Source organism: Acomys minous (genome assembly GCF_964271855.1).
Source record: "Acomys minous genome assembly, chromosome: 1".
NCBI classification, from domain to species: domain Eukaryota; kingdom Metazoa; phylum Chordata; class Mammalia; order Rodentia; family Muridae; genus Acomys; species Acomys minous.
Genome location: NC_140483.1, coordinates 141,342,011 through 141,357,668, shown reverse-complemented (window position 1 = coordinate 141,357,668; position 15,658 = coordinate 141,342,011). Strand labels below are relative to the sequence as shown.

The following is a 15,658-nucleotide window of genomic DNA, read 5'->3' as shown; positions in this document are numbered from 1 at the left end:
AAACTGTAATTTTACTACTGTTATGAATAATAATGCAAATGTCTGATATACAGGATGTGACTCCCAGAGCAGACAGGTTGAGACCCACTGACTTAAGGGACTGTGGTAGTTTCAATGAGAATGTTCCTCATAGGGTCAGATGTTAGAACACTTGGTGCCCACTTGGTGGCGCTGTTTGGGAAGTTTAGGAGATGAGGCCTTGTTGGAGGAAGTATGTCTCTGCAGACTGGTTTTGAGAGTTTAAAGGCTCTTGCTTTAAATTCAAGATGGGAACTCTCAGTTTCTGCTCCTGACACCATGCTGCTTGACACCTGTCTGCCTCAATGGGCTCATCCTTCTGGAACCACAAGCCCTTCCATAAGTTGCCTTGGTCATGGTGTCTCATCACAGCAGTAGAATGTTGGCTAAGACAGTCATTTAGTCTTGGTTCCAGCAGGCATTTATCCTGACATCTTATCAATGATTCTTTCTCATCTAGGAGATGGTGGATGGCGCCTCTTTCCACAGTGGCAGACAAATCATTAGATTATGTCGTTTTCTAAGAAAGCTTCTTTCATAAAGTACCTTTTCTGTTACCAATAAAAAAAGGGGGGACAAGGGCTCAAATAGACATGCCCCCAAAGGAGACACAAAATTCCCAACAAATACATAGAAAAAAATGCTCATTATTCATCTTTGGTAGATGTAAGTTAAAAACATACAATGAGGAATCACTTCAAACTGTTAAGATCATGGTGGGAAGGCGTGGCAGCAGGTAAGCATGGCAGCTCAAGAATCAACCGAAAGCTCACATTTTTCAATAACATGCAAGAAGCAGAGAGAATAACTGGAACTAGTTATTTAAACTCTCAAAGCACTCCTCCAGTGACACACTTCCTCCATCAAGGCCACGCCTCCCATGCTTTCTGAAACAGCACCACCTGGGGACCAAATGTTCAAATATGTGAGCCTGTGAGGGCCTGGCATGAGAACCACCACAGCGTGTCTATGAGAGATTATTGTGACCGCATGCATTGAGGTGGGAAGACCTGTCCACTGTGGGCAGCACCGTCCCCATGCTTGGGCTGTTTAACTGGAGAAAGGGAACTGAGAACAGAATGCAGTTGCCTCTCTGTTTCCTGACTGTGTGTATGATGTGACCAACTGCTTCAAGCTCCTGCCATGTTGATTTCCCTGTGATAGCCTGTGCCTGGAACTGCAAACCACAATAAACTCTCTCCCTTAAATTGATTTTGTAAATGTAGTTCATCCCACAACAGAATAGGAAACTAAAACAATTTGAAAATGAGAAATGTCTATGGGAAGGTTCACATCAGCCTTAGCCCTTGGTCCTAGTGACCCAGAAAGGCACAAATCAACTGTAACACAAAAGAAATCCAGGCTCCAGGGTCAGGCAATTTGAATGCTACTTGGATGATGGGGATGGATCGTAGTGGAAGTTTTCTTGTTTGGTTTTTTAAAACTCAGCTATATTATGTAAATATGTTTTTGTTTTAATCCCACCCAGGTGTGGGATATGGGGCTGCTTTAGTTTGTCCATGGCTATTAACTATGATAGTCTTGTGCTCTGGCAGGAGCTGCAGATAGTTTAATTCTGAGGACACTGAGAGGGTATAAATATCAGAGCCTGGAGAGAGCAAGGGAGCTCAGAGAAAGAAAAAGGAGGTTGCTGCTCCCTCCTGCTGCTGATGCAGTTTGATGAGACGAAGTCAGAGATGTCCTGAAAGGAAGATTGCACTTGCCCCAAGGAACCTGACGACCCTAACCAGCAGGAAGTAGCCAAGAGATCTACACCCCTTCTCCCTACTAACCTTCCTTCTCTCCTACCTGGAATTGGGGGTTGGAAGGTATTAGAATGGGTAAGGGTTGGAAGGGAGGTGGAGGCATTAGGAACCCCAATAATGTACATAAAAGATCATCAACAGTAGATGGCTTTACCTTTAGTGACGCCGATCAGTTCTTTCACCTGTAGGATGACTGGGGTCAAGGCCCCCGTCTCATTCATGTGGGTGAGGTAGCTCTGCAGCTTGTCTTCAAACACATCCAGCTTGTCTCTCACATGCAGAAACACACAGAACTCAATGACGATGAACTGAGGATGCATGCAGAGCACAAGGTGTCAAGGTCTCCCAAGACCAGGTCAGCGTGCAAACAGATACAAACTCCTTTAGGGCTGAGGCCAGCCTCTGCTGGGTAGCCAAAACTCTTTTGAAAATGACCATTTGCAGGCTTGCTCTTCACCCATAATGACTCAAAGAATGCTTGAAAGATAATGGGATCCGTGATGGAGGGTCGGCCCTGGGGCCACGACCAGCCACACCTCCCATGGTCCCTTTCACTGACCTAAACAGGAGCTAAAATGAAGAAGGTATTCTGCCTGATAGCAAAGCTTGCCCACTGTCCTGTCTGCCCACCACCATACTGCTGCTTCTCCGGTTCCCACTGCCTTCTTTCTCCAACAACCAAATCATGTTTGTTTTTGAGAGTGGAGTAGGAGTGCTGCTGGCATCAGGCAGTGTCTTAGTCCAGAATAACTCACTGACCCTCAGAACACCTTCACCATCTCCTTGTCTTTCCTGGCAGTGTTCTGCTTCCGTGCCTTATTCCTTCTCTCAGACCCACCGCTTCTCTCTGGCTAGGACTATGCTGGGTCACCTTTCTGCTGTCTGCTAGCTCTGATGACAGTGCTTAGTATTTGGTAGATGTTCAATGATTTCTTGAGACACACCATAAGGCCAAGTGAGTTATTCAGTGCTGTGAAAACTTCAGTTGTCCTTTCAAATCCATATTCTGGGGGCCGATGAGATGGCTCAGTGGATGAAATGCTCGCAGAGCAAGCGTGAGGACCTAAAATTGACCCCTAGCATCCACATAACAAGCACAACATGGTGGTACATGCTTGTAGCCCCAGAGCTGGGAAGGCAAAGACAGGCAGATCTCTGGAGCTAAGTGCTCCCCCAACTCCAACCCCAGCCTAATCAGAATCTCCAGGACCCAGATAAAAACATAGTGAGTATGGCAGCTGCTAGGAATTAGAGCCAGAGGGGTCCCCACAGCAAGCTGGCTAGCCAGACTAGCCCAATTGCCAAAATATGGGTTTAGGGAAATAAATGGAGACAACTGAGGAAGATACCAACCACTGGCCTCCACATGTACACACATACAGGCACACACACACACACGCACATGCACCCCACACACATGTGAACACATACATACACACAAATCCAAAAATATCGATGACTCTCGAGGATCAATAACCAAGGCTAATCTTTGTTTTCCATACATGTAGATACACACATATTTATACAATCTAGTACACTAAATTAAGTAAAAAAAAAAAATCATTCTCCCCACAGAACTGGACTACATTTCCCAGCCTCCTTATTTAGGTGTGGCCACATGATCCCATTTGGACAATGGAAGAGAAGCAGAAGGGACAGGTGGTACTTCTACACCTAGTCTAGGAAAACCTTCCGCAAGCATTTTGCTACTTTCCCTTCTTGCTATTGACTAGGTGGCCATGAGGTCCTAGGACTAGGTAGACACACAATGCAGGATGCTGGGTGCCTGGGTGACACCTGCACATGCCTTCAGCCACTGGCATTTAGAAAGACATCGATATGTCTGGTATAATCTAGCTAATGCATTCCCTTAAAACCTTAGCAACAATCACCTCCCTGCCTTAAAAACAAGCAAAGATAGCTAGGCTTTACCATTTGTATTCTGCGTATTGCAGCTGCCTTTGACTCAGCCATTTTATTCCCATGTACAATATTTTGATTTTATATCTAATAAAACACTGCAGTGTGAACTATATAAACACTGAAAAGAAGAAAATGAAAGATATTTCAGTTTTGATCCACACTGTAAATCAATTATACTTTTCCACTTTCATCTTTAATTCACTAAAATTATTTTTGTAAGAATCAATTACCTGCCAGGTAGTGGTGACATATGCCTTTAATGCCAGCACTCAGGAGGCAGAGGCAGGCACATCTCTATGAGTTGCATGAGGCCTGCCTGGTCTACAGAGTGAGTTCTAGGACACCCATGCTACACAAAGAAACCCAGTCTCAAAAAGAGGGGTGGGGTGAGAATCAATTACTTCATATTTAAGTGATTTAATTTTTCACAGCATAACTTACTGTCTATAATTGTACATTTTCTTCAGAGATCATTATTTCTATCAATTTTGCATATCAAATTATACCAAACATAATTATCAACTGTTAGTCAATGTTAAATGTCATCACATGGAATTTTTTTGTTGTTGTTGTTGTTGTTGTTTTGTTGAGACATGGTCTCACTATGTAGCCCTGGTTAGCCTGGAACTATATAGACTAGCTTAGCCTTGAGCTAACAGAGATCCACCTCTGTCTCCTGTGTGCTGGGATTAAAGGTGTGAGCCCCCACCAGTTTTATGTGTGCTGGATAACTCTCCTGTGAGTGTCAGCACATAGGGGACAGGTCCTTGCAGGTCAAATGGCTGAAGCACTATACTTCCTTAACTCAGCACGTTTGCATTCTGACTCGAGCTTTAGGCACACATGGCTTGTCCCAAAGACTAGGTGACCCCAGCCTGGACACTGCTCTGTTTACAAAACAGGAGAGAATTTCCCGGGAGCTACTTACAAGGTACAGGCAGATGAACGCCAGCACAAGGGTCCCGACCATCCTGCTGGGGAACTGGAAGCAAGGGTCCCACTCATACACTCTGGTTTGAAACCAAGACTTCTCTCTTTCTCTGTGAATGAACGACCACACAGAAAAGGAACATTGGCAGACAGACAAACAGCTTCTCACCTCCCCTTATCCTTAAGGACAGAGACTAGAATTTAGGGGCTGGGGCAACAGGTTATCAAAAATGAAACAGCAGCAACAGCAACAAACACAAACAAAAGCAGAAACTCCAACCTTCTCTTGCAGCTAAGAGGCTCCGTCTGACTAGGTTCTGCTCACCCTGCGTGTGATGAGGGACTTAGGGTGGACGGCCCAGGTGGAGCTGACACATGTCTGACTAGGTTCTGCTCACCCTGCGTGTGATGTGGGACTTAGGGGGGACGGCCCAGGCGGGAGCTGAGACAGACACCAGCCCCTTTGGCTCCATCTTGTTTTATTCTGTCTGTCCTCAGAAAGGCCGACTAGTGGTTGCTCCAGGCTGGAATTTCAGCAGCTGCACTGGCCCATGAGGCAGCACTGAGATAGGGAGGCACATACTAAGATGCTGGAACAGAAACCCACGTGCTTTGTAAGGTGACATCGTGGGCAGTCTAGGGTCACTATGGACTGCACACCTCCAGACTTCTTATATAGGAGGAAATAATACATCTGGGCCTTGTTCCAAATATTTTGAAAGAGGTCTCCAAAGCTAACTCTTACATTACCACTATGTGATCTGGGACAACACACATCTCTTCTCTGGGATCTACCCAGAATGTACCACAACTGAGGCAGAGGGGAGCTGGACTGGAGCCTCTCAGGAGCTCTCTTAGAAAGCTAATTATGGGGCTGGAGAGGTGGCTCAGAGGTTAAAGGTACTGTCTGCTCTTCAATTCTCAGCAACCACATGGTGCCTCACAACCATCCATAATGAGATCTAGTGCCCTCTTCTGGCGTGCAGGTGTACATGCAGGCAAAACACTGTATACATAATAAATAAATAAATAAATTTTTAAAAAAAGAAAGAAAGAAAGCTAACTATCCACACTCTGAGTCTGACTAGTAAAGTGAGGTTGTCACTACTTCGTGTTCCAAGAAATGAGACCGGAAGCAGGTCATTCAGGCTGGGCCAGTCTCTCTAAGCCAATCATCTAAACACAGTGATTACTTTCGGCTGCCATTTGATCCAAGTGCGGCTCAAGCAGTTAAGAACACAGTTGGGAGCACTAGAGAGACATAAAAGTTGTCTTTTAAGCCCCTGGTCCAGTTGGCCTGAAAAGGTCTCTCTTTTTAGAGTCCTGCTCTCCCACATCTCCCTTCCCTGGTTTCCACCATGCTTTGGATCGGCTCCTGCTATCTGCACGGGCTCTCGCTGTGCCTCTCTACCTTCCCACTGCCTAGCACAAACTGCAGGGGTGAAGGGGCAGAAGAGCGCTTACTGCGGGCTGGGCTTGTTCAAGAGCTGTTTCACGTGCTCTGCCTGGTGGGCCTCTAGCACCGTCTTGTCTTCCTGCAAGGAAGGAGGGAGACGGGCTGCGTCACAGATGTTCCCTAGGTTTGGTCCCTTAAGGGCTCATCTCCCGCTGGCTAAGACTGGGATGTAAAGTGAATAAATAAATACATTTTTAATTTTTTTTAAGGAGGTCATCTCAATGGAGGCCAGGATTTGGAATAAAGCTTAGCGGTCCCAGCACCGGTCATCCCTGGGAGCAGGCTTTAACTTTACCAGGCTCCTGCTTTCCCGAAAGGCCAGAGGTCTGGCCCTTCTCAACTTTCCCAGCCCAGGCTGGGCCAGCTACTGCTCCGACAAGCTTGTCTCCCTCACCAGAGGCTGTGCAGGAAAGCCTGGGAAAAGCAGTAACACAGCCTGCTTCCCAGGCTGCTGTGAGGACAACCCTTGAGGAACCACAGGGTCCCGCACTCACGGCCGCCTGCAGCTCCAGGCCCAGGTGGATTGGTAGAGCCTTAAGGAACATGTACAGGAAACGACCCAGCAGGAACCCCAGGCACAGCAGTGATGGCCAATAGAAAATGAGCGTCTCGAACCTCCCCAGAAACTGCAACAGAAACAGAGTCGGGGTCGGGAGGGGGGTGGGGGGGGAGAGATTAGCAGGCTGTAGTGAGATGGCTAGGACCTTGCCTGCTCAGCGGCCCCCACCAGGCTCCACCTTCTCTGCACAACTAAAGAGATAACCAGTGTTTCCTTTGTGTGATCAGCCAATTTCTGGTCCCCTTCCCTAGTGTCCATTCCTGCTCTCCTCCCCTACACGGCCAGCCAATCTCTGGTCCCCCTTCCATATTGACCAATCCCAGCTCTCCTCCCCTACAAGATCAGCCAATCTGTTTTCCCCTCCGTAAGTGATCAGCCAATCCCTGCTCCCACTACACCGTGGGTTTGGAGGACTAGCTTGCCACTTGCATGGACTCTGAGAAGGGCGATGAATAGGTGGGCCTGCTGGAAAGGCTGCCCTTGCTCAGGGTGTTCAGTCACAACCTCAGGGCCTCCCAGCTCCTCTGTGAGCTCCGACAAGTCTTCTCTGGCCTTCAGTTTCCCTACCAGTAGGGAGGGGAGCATGCTTTGCTCACCCTGCTTCTGTTTGGGTAGAGCCTTTCAACCAGGAGGGCGTGGCCTCATAGGGCCCTCAGGGCTCATCAAACCTACTTTACAGGTGAGGAGACAATACCAAGTAAGTGACAGGAATCTAAAAAGCCGGGAGGTCGGAGGTCGGAGGTCAGAGGTCAGAGGTCAGAGGTCAGAGGTCGGAGGGGACTTACCTGCCCGTGGGGACACTGTGAGATCTGAAGAATGGTAAGCACAAACCTGCAGAGCAGAAGCAGGGTGGGAGTTGGCTGCTGGCCCAGCACAGCCTGGTGAGCACAGCCTGGATCTTGCCTGCCACCCCCTACCCCCTCCCTTCCCGCTGGGAGGACTGTGTCTGCCCCTTCCTGACTGGGTGTCTGTTTGTGCCTAGCTGCGCACTACATTTGCTGGGGCTGCCATGATGGGGACACATCTCAGAGTCCTTGAGACCATGGGAGGAAGACACAGGTGTTTCTCCTTTCTCCCTCTAGCGTCCAAGGAGGTGGAAGCCCAGGATCAGCAAGGGCTTTGTCCAAGCTACTTAGAGACACACAGAGCCAGGACAAGGTCTCAGGTCTCCTGACTGTGACTGAGGAGCGGGTGGGAGGGTGGGTGGGTGGGAGCAAGGGCTGGGCCTCAGGGACTCATGAATGGAGCTGCTCCAAGTAGGGTCCTCAGTTGACAGATGCTCCTTAGTGCCAGCTCTGCAGTGCCAGTCAGTATGCAGTGCTGAAGTCATCTCTCCCAGGTGGAGGGAAGGTGCCCTACACAAGGAATAGGAATGCAGAGGCCCAGGGACCAGGGTCCATGCGGATCATAAAGAACGGTTGTCAAAGCCAGGGTATGGTGGCGCACGCCTTTAATCCCGGCACTTGGGAGGCAGAGGCAAGCAGATCACCATGAGTTCGGGGCTAGCCTGGTCTACAAAGAGAGTCCAGGACAGCCAGGCCTATTACACAGAGAAACCCTGTCTCGAAAAACAAAACAAAAGAAAGAAAGAAAGAAAGAAAGAAAGAAAGAAAGAAAGAAAGGTTGTCAAGTGAGTAAATGGGGGGATAATGGACTGTGAGACGCTGTGTGACTGAACGTGCGTGCTAGACATCCTTAGGGACTGGAGAAAGAGGAAGAAGAGGCCGGGCCAGGGTGGCCCTGAAGGCCAGAGACGTGACAACTATCTCTAGGAGAAGCCATAGACATGGGGCTCCTACTTCCTCTATGGAGACCGTTGTCAGTTTCCAGAAGTGGTGTTCCCTTAGCCCCTGGCTTCTAGGAGGATTCTAATCATGAGCCTTCGCTTGGAGGCTCACAGGGCCCTGGACAGCCTTTGAAGCCTCAGAAGTACCCCCGAGAAGGAGCCACAGTGGGACACTGGGCAAGTCACCTCCGCCCACACTGGGCCTTGCTGTTCTCCACCTCTGTCCCCCTGCATAGAGTTCAGCCCTGGTGAAAATGGCTAGAAGGCAGCACGCAGAGTTGTCTTACCAGGTCAGGGAGTAGCCGAAGCCCAGGATGGAGCTGACCAGCTGGAACTCTGAGGACAGGCAGGCGAAGAAGGGGAAGTAGGACAGGCCGACTTCCATGGCCCCCATGAGAAGCACAAAGGCTGCAAGAGACAAGGCCAAGATGCTGTGGGACCCTCTGCTCTCTACTCAGAGGTGACCAGGACAGCTGTGGTACTCCGCCCTGAGCTCAAGCCGGGGCCTCAGGACCCAAAGAGCTGACTTGGAAGAGCCCTAGGCCATGGCAGAGGAATGCAGCAATGCCCTTCATTCGCCTTTCCTGCTCCCCTTCCCACGTCAAGTGCCAGCTGACCAGGAAGATGAAACTGGAGTCTTTAAACGTGAGTAGCTCACAGTATGGCATGTACAGACAGACCAGCCAGCAAACCAAAAGAGCTGAGAGGAAGGCATCCAAGGGCATCACAGAGGCCTGCACAGGCATGTTATGTGTGCCGAGGAGCACTCTGAAGAAGGTGATGGCCATACTGGTCCATCTATGCATACCACAGGACACTCTCTATGGGAGTGACAGTCATGTTGGTCCCACCACTGGCTAGCTCTGAGATGGCTTGACAGCACCAGGAAAGGCTTATTCATCCAAGGTGTCAGCTCTGAGCTGTTCATGGGCCACGCACTGCATGGCAGAGCTGGTCAGGGTTCTCGCTTTGAGAGACTGACGGGACGGAGGGGAGGACAGGCAGGAGACTACTTGAACTGAGCTGCAACAGAGATACATCATCCTGCCACAGGGACACAGGACAAGGAAGGCAGTGTCACCTCATCCCGGGGAGGCGAAGACTGGAGCAGCCTTCCAGGAGGTGTTGACTTTGCCCCAGCAGTGCACCGTGAGCAATTTGTGCAATGGAGAGATGGTTCTGGGAATCATATGAGAGCTCGCCAAACCTGTAGATCTGAGTAGCTTTACATAAGCACAGGGCCTGGGGAGCGAGGCTTCTGGCCAGTGGCCAAAGAAACACGCTTCATTCCTTGAAGAGCCCCTAAAATTGCTGCTGTCAGAAGACAGCAGGCTCCGGGGACTGACTGAGGAAGACTCTGCTTCTCGTGCCTCTGTCATGTTAGTAAAGCACCTGTGAGTCTAATGGGGCTAGGGGAGGGAGTGGGGCGGGGTGGGAACTTTGGGGGGTTGGAGAGCTCCTCAGGCAGGCTGTGACACTTAATGGGCTGCTAAGCATTGATCTTGGGCAGGTGACAGGCTGAGAGGAATGTAGCTCCTCACAGCTGACCCCTCCAGACAACCCTCACGGCCTCTGAGAGCAAGTGTGTCCGGGTGACGTCCCCAGGATGTGTGAGGCAGCCCTGGTACCTTGGGCCCACTGCGGAACCTTCAGGGGCTGGTAGCCTTCTGAGAACAAGAACATGACTTTATTGGCGGTGGCTCCGAAGGCCATGCCATAGGACCACCGGTTACTGAAAGTCCCCACGAAGTCCAGGGGCCTGTAGACAACAGAAACAGGTGTGAGTCTGTGGGTCACCTCTAAAGCAGCCATCCTGCCTGTTGAGGGGGTTGTGGGAGAGTAAGCTGCTCACTGCAGCCACAGCCTAATGAGGCAGATGCAGTCTTTCCTGTAAAGGACCTTCAAATCTAGTGGGGACAGAGCAAGGACGCTAGGAGCTATGGCACCTAGCAAAACGGAACAAGCTTTTATGAGACACAGATATTGTGACTTGAAGACCAAAGCAAAGAGCATGTCTCATCCAGGTGATTAGGGGGACTGGCAGGTACCCAGACATAGCCAGGGAAGACTTCTCCTGTCGCTGTCTCTGAGGAAAGTCTGGGTATTACTGGCTAAGCTAGCCACACAACTGCAGGGGTTAAAACCATGCCACTTCAAACCATGCCACTTTGGCCTATGGAATATTTTGAATATTTTGGGGAGAAAGGATGATTAAAAGACAGTATGGAGCTGGAGAGATGCCTCAGCACTTAAAAGCCCTGGCTGCTCTTTCAGAGGATGCTAGCTTCAGTCCCCACACCCAGATGATGCTCACAATCGTCTATAGCACCAGTCCTAGATGATGCAAAGCCCTTTTCAAGCCTCTTTGGGCCCTGCACACACATGGTGTGCAGACATACATGCAGGCAGACCACTCATATATATAAAATAAAAATAAAGGTTAAAAACAAAGTTTAGGGGGGAAAACCCTACAGAGAGAGTGAGGAGTCAGAGGGCAGGCTCTGCAGTTAACAGTGTACACCCTTTTTGTGGAAAGCCTCTGTCTGGTTTCTAGCACCCATGGCAGGGGCACACAACTGTCTGTTAACTGCCCTCTATGTCACCATGTACTTAGGAAACTGTATACTCTCCTGGGCGGGGCCTACAGGACCTTGGGAGGAACTCAAGCTCAGTACAGGTTTGCAGAGATGCATCTTGTTGAACTGAATTCCATAGGACCCAATCATGGTACTTAAGGTGTACGTGAGACTCAGTTTCCCCATGCTCAGAACAGAGACAGAAGCCCCCTACTTTGCTTATCACGGAGTCACTCTGGCCAGCAAATGAAGCTAGACAAAGCTGCCCCACACAGGAGAAGATGTATTGGTTACTTTTCTGTTGCTGTGATAAAATACTCTAACAAAAGGCAAGTTGGGAGAGGAGAGGGTTATGTAGACTTGTAGCTCCAGAAGGGATACAGACCACTGTGGTGTGAGAGGCATGCCACCAGGAGCATGAAGCTGGCCACATATTTTGATCACATTTCATCTGTGTGCAAGAAGCAGAGAGAGAACAGGATGCCCAGATATACACTCTCAAAGCCCGCCCCCTAGTGGCGTACTTCCTCCACAAGGCTCCTCCCCAGAGAGGTTCCATCACCTTCCCAAACAGTGCCACTGACTGGGGACCAGGTGTTGAAATACATTAGCCTACGAGGGACATTCCTCATTCAAACCATCGCAGGAAGTATTAGTCAGTGAGCCTGAGAGAGGCCAGGACGACTAAGAGAACCAGGGCTTGTGACAGGAGCCAGACAGATGACTCACGATGACACAAGTCCAGGAAGTTTAGTGTGCTTGCCCAACAAGTTCTGTCCCATTCCTTTTATGCCACACACCCAGTGTGGGGTTAAAGGATCTTTATCTAATCAATAGGACAGTTAATCTTGAATGTCAATTTGATGAGATTAATAATCACCATGAAAACATGCCTCTGGGTATATCCAAGAAGATGTTTCTAGAAAGTCTAGCCAACTAGCTCTAAATGTGGATAATATCATCCTGTCGGGTGGGATCCCGGTTGACTGGAAGGGAGAAACTGAACAGAGTAGCACCTCCCATCTCTCTCTGCTTCCTGACTGCAGAATATGACTCTCTGTCCCCTGCTCCTGAGGTCATGCTGTCCCTGCCATGATGGACTGTTGTTTCTTAAACTGTGAGCCAAAGTAAACCCTTCCTTCTGTTGCTTTTTGTCAGGGATTTTGTCACAGCAATAGAAAAAAGTAACTGGCACAAGCCGGTCTAGGTCTCTGCCCTTTGCTTTGCGGTTTTGCTTAGACCTGCTGGAGTGGGAGGGGCTGACTAGCCCGGTGGGAGGGGCTGACTGACTAGCCCAGTGGGAGGCATTTGGAAGGAAGCCCCCTGCTTCTCAGAGCTGGTACTCCAGCATCTTTGGGTACTGGGTTGGATTTCTCTTGCCTCCCAGCTTACCCTTAGCCTCACTTCCGGCATCCCGGCTTCTCCCAAGGCTGAGATCTAAGGACGCTCACTGGATTTGATGAGATTGTGACACAGGAGGACCCGAGAGAATATCAAGCCAGCCTCAGCAGAAGCTTGTGTCACTTTAACTGTGTGCTCTTAGGCAAGTCACTTAGCTTTTCTGAGCCCGAGTTTTCTTGTCTGTGTAATAACCTCCACTATGCTTCATGAAGAGCTGATGGAACTAATGTAAGCAAAGAAAATAGCCCAGGACCTGGGACAGTAGCAGTGCAATAAATGATGCCTGCATGGTAGTGATGGTGCTGATGATGACGAAGATGATGCTGATGGTGGTGATGGAGTCATGAGACAGAAAAATTAAAACTCAAGAAAAATGTGCTAAGGGGTGCCAAGATGCAGAATGGCATAACTAGGAAGGTTATGGAAACTGGGCAGGATCTCATACACGCTTCATGATGCCATGCTAACCAGAAGGGTGGCTGCTTTTGGTCCCTGGGAAGCTTTCTTGTTTCCTCAGGTGGCCACAGTCCCGAGTGGGAAGGCGTTATGGTTTGGATGTAAAAATGTTTTTCACTGTCCCATGTGTTTGAAGACTTGGTCCCTGACAATGGTGTGGTTTTGGAAGGCTATGGCCCTTCAGAGAGGGTTCTGGATGGCAGAAGTAGTGCAGAAAGAGTAGTGCTGTCTATCCTCTGCTCCCTGATCTGTGAGGAGCCCTGCCACATACTGCTGCTGCCACAAACCAAGCGGCTCCAGTCTCTACACTTTCTTCACCACGACGGACCATGCTTCCCCGAACTATGAGCCAAAATAAGCCCCTACTCCCTTAAGTTGCCTCTGTCTCAGAGCTTATCATAGCAACCAGAGGGTAACTTTCACGGAGACCCCTTTCCATAGAGGTCTAGGTCTCCTTGAGCAGTTTCTGCCGCCTACCTGGGCTGCCCTGGCTGCTGATGCTGGCTTGGAAGGTTCCAGCCTCTCAGCATTATTTAGGGAGGGGATTGGAGGGTAAGATGGGCACAGTGGAGTGGTGGTGGTGGTGGGGGATATTGGGTCCTTCGAGCTGCCTAGCCTTGTACTTTGTGTTAGGCCCAACCACAGAGTACCCCAAGCTTCAGAAAAGGACACTGACTCACATGATGATTCCAAAATGGTTCCCGAGGAGGTGGGAGGTGTCATCCCTGTGTCTATGATGATCTCGTCTTTGGAGGTAAGACAAGATCAAAATGATGAAGAGCTGTAAGGAGAGAACAGTGCATCAGGGGACCCAGTCTCCCTCAGGGTGGCCTCAGTGGCCTCACAGAAAGAGAACGTGTGGGCAAGCAGAGAGCTTTAAGCATCTGTGACACTGGGGATGCCATGTACTGCAGAGGTCCCAGAAGGTTCTGCACTGAGCCTTCCCCCATGTGGCCCTGCATAGATAGAGGTTTTGAGTCCAGCTTCCTTCACACACTGGCTGGGAGGGAGACGCATCCTCCCTGCACCTTGGTTCCAGCCTGTAGAAAGGCAGCCATGCCTGTCAGGTGTCCCTTGGTGTCTGTGGATTTGGTGATGTTCTTAAGCACCAGATGTGGGGATTCTTTATCCTACTTTCATCAGAAATGTCTTGAAAACTGTCTACATGTGCTCTCTCTATTTCCTTACCTCTACTGGCCCTCAGACCCTGTGGTTACATTGAAAGAGCCGTGACTGAAGTCACCAACTGCCATCGCACCTACCACTTAAGCAATGCCGACTCCCCCCTGATTGCGGACACTTCTCCAGCACTGACTGCAGCTTCTTCTTAGACCCTCTTCCCTGGGCTTTGGCTACTGTGTATTCTCGCTTTCCCCGTTCTTCTCCAAGCCCCTGGCTAGGCCATTCCTTTCCAGGTTTCTGGATAGAGTTCCTTGTGGCTCTGCCCAAGCCCTGCTTTTCTTGTCCCTGCTGTCTTTCCCAGTGAAAACTTTTTTTAAAAAGACTTATTCTTTGGATTCTGCCTGCATGTATGCCTGCACGCCAGAAGAGGGCACCAGATCTCATTATATATGGTTGTGAGCCACCATGTTGTTGCTGGGAATTGAACTTAGGACCTTTGTAGGAGCAGCCAGTGCTCTTAACCTCTGAGCCATCTCTATGACTTAGAAGACTCACACACTTGTACCTCTAGCCCCAACCCTGCTCGCCCAGGAGCTCCAGATCTGGCATTTCTGTTGAAAACTTCTCCAATTCAGCAGGTTTTACATGAAACTCACCAAGCTCCTGTCTCCCTGTTTCTCCGTCCATCCCAAACCTGGACCCCCCTTTCTCACCTCCTCCCCATCCTGGGGACTGACGCTAGGGTCTTGCACATGCAGGGCAAGAGCTTTACCACTGAACTACACACCCAGCCCTCTTTTTGCTTTTTTACTTTAAGATAGGGTCTTGTGTCTCAGTAAGCTGTTTGGGGGAGTCTTATGCTCCCACTGAGGCCTAGACTGTCCTAAGCTTTCACCCCTAAGCTTCCCACGTTGCTGGGTTCACAGGCCTCACCACCAGGCATGGTTCTCCTCATTTTTCTGAACTCATAGGTGGCAGCTACCACTGTTCCTTCAGCTGTGCAAGCCCAGGAGTGGTCCTCCACTCTGCCTGCCCAGATCCTCTCATGGAACTCTTTCCTGGCCGGCCCCACCCACCTCCTAGACTCTCCCACCTCTCAGTTCTCCTCTCTAGCTTTCAGTTTCTCCACTTTGCATTCCTCCACCCTCCACAGGGCCTTTGCACGTTTTCTCCCTACGTCTGGAATGTTCTTCACTACATCTTCCACGATAACCTTAGTTCTGTCTTTACTTCTCTATAGAAGTCCTTCCTGGGACCCTACTTAGAAAATCACTTACTGCCCAAGCACGAGGGCCTGAGTTCAATTCCCAGCATCCACATTAAAACAAACAGGCAAACTGATGCGGTGTGTACATCTATAATCCCAGAGCTGGGGAGGTAGAAATAGGTTGATTCCTGGTGCTGGGTGTCCAGCACCTAGTTTAACCTCCAAGCCTCAGGTTCTAGTGAGAGATTCTGTCTCAAAACAAAACAAAACAAACAACAACAACAAAACAAACAAACAAACAAACAAAACAAGGTGAGAGCTAGAGAAATGGCTCAGCTAAGAACATGCTTCCAGAGGACCTAGGTTCAATCCCACTACCCATGTGGTGCCTCAAAATCACCTGTAATCCCAGTTCAAGGGCATCCAATGGCACCAAACATGCACATGGTGTAGTGAGG

At 49.6% G+C, this 15,658-nt stretch overlaps 1 protein-coding gene across 1 annotated transcript in view; it reads right to left on the bottom strand.

Moving 5' to 3' along the window:
* LOC311598873 (stimulated by retinoic acid gene 6 protein-like) overlaps positions 1-15,658 on the bottom strand; it is a 37,498-nt gene that overhangs the window by 9,744 nt on the left and 12,096 nt on the right. The window contains exons 3-10 of the mRNA XM_084784397.1: positions 13,552-13,652; positions 10,067-10,197; positions 8,726-8,846; positions 7,438-7,483; positions 6,588-6,719; positions 6,102-6,172; positions 4,636-4,747; positions 1,939-2,092 (exon numbers count right to left, since the gene is read on the bottom strand). Of these exons, the coding sequence (XP_084640523.1) occupies positions 1,939-2,092; positions 4,636-4,747; positions 6,102-6,172; positions 6,588-6,719; positions 7,438-7,483; positions 8,726-8,846; positions 10,067-10,197; positions 13,552-13,652 (868 nt within the window). The remainder of the gene's footprint in view (positions 1-1,938; positions 2,093-4,635; positions 4,748-6,101; positions 6,173-6,587; positions 6,720-7,437; positions 7,484-8,725; positions 8,847-10,066; positions 10,198-13,551; positions 13,653-15,658) is intronic.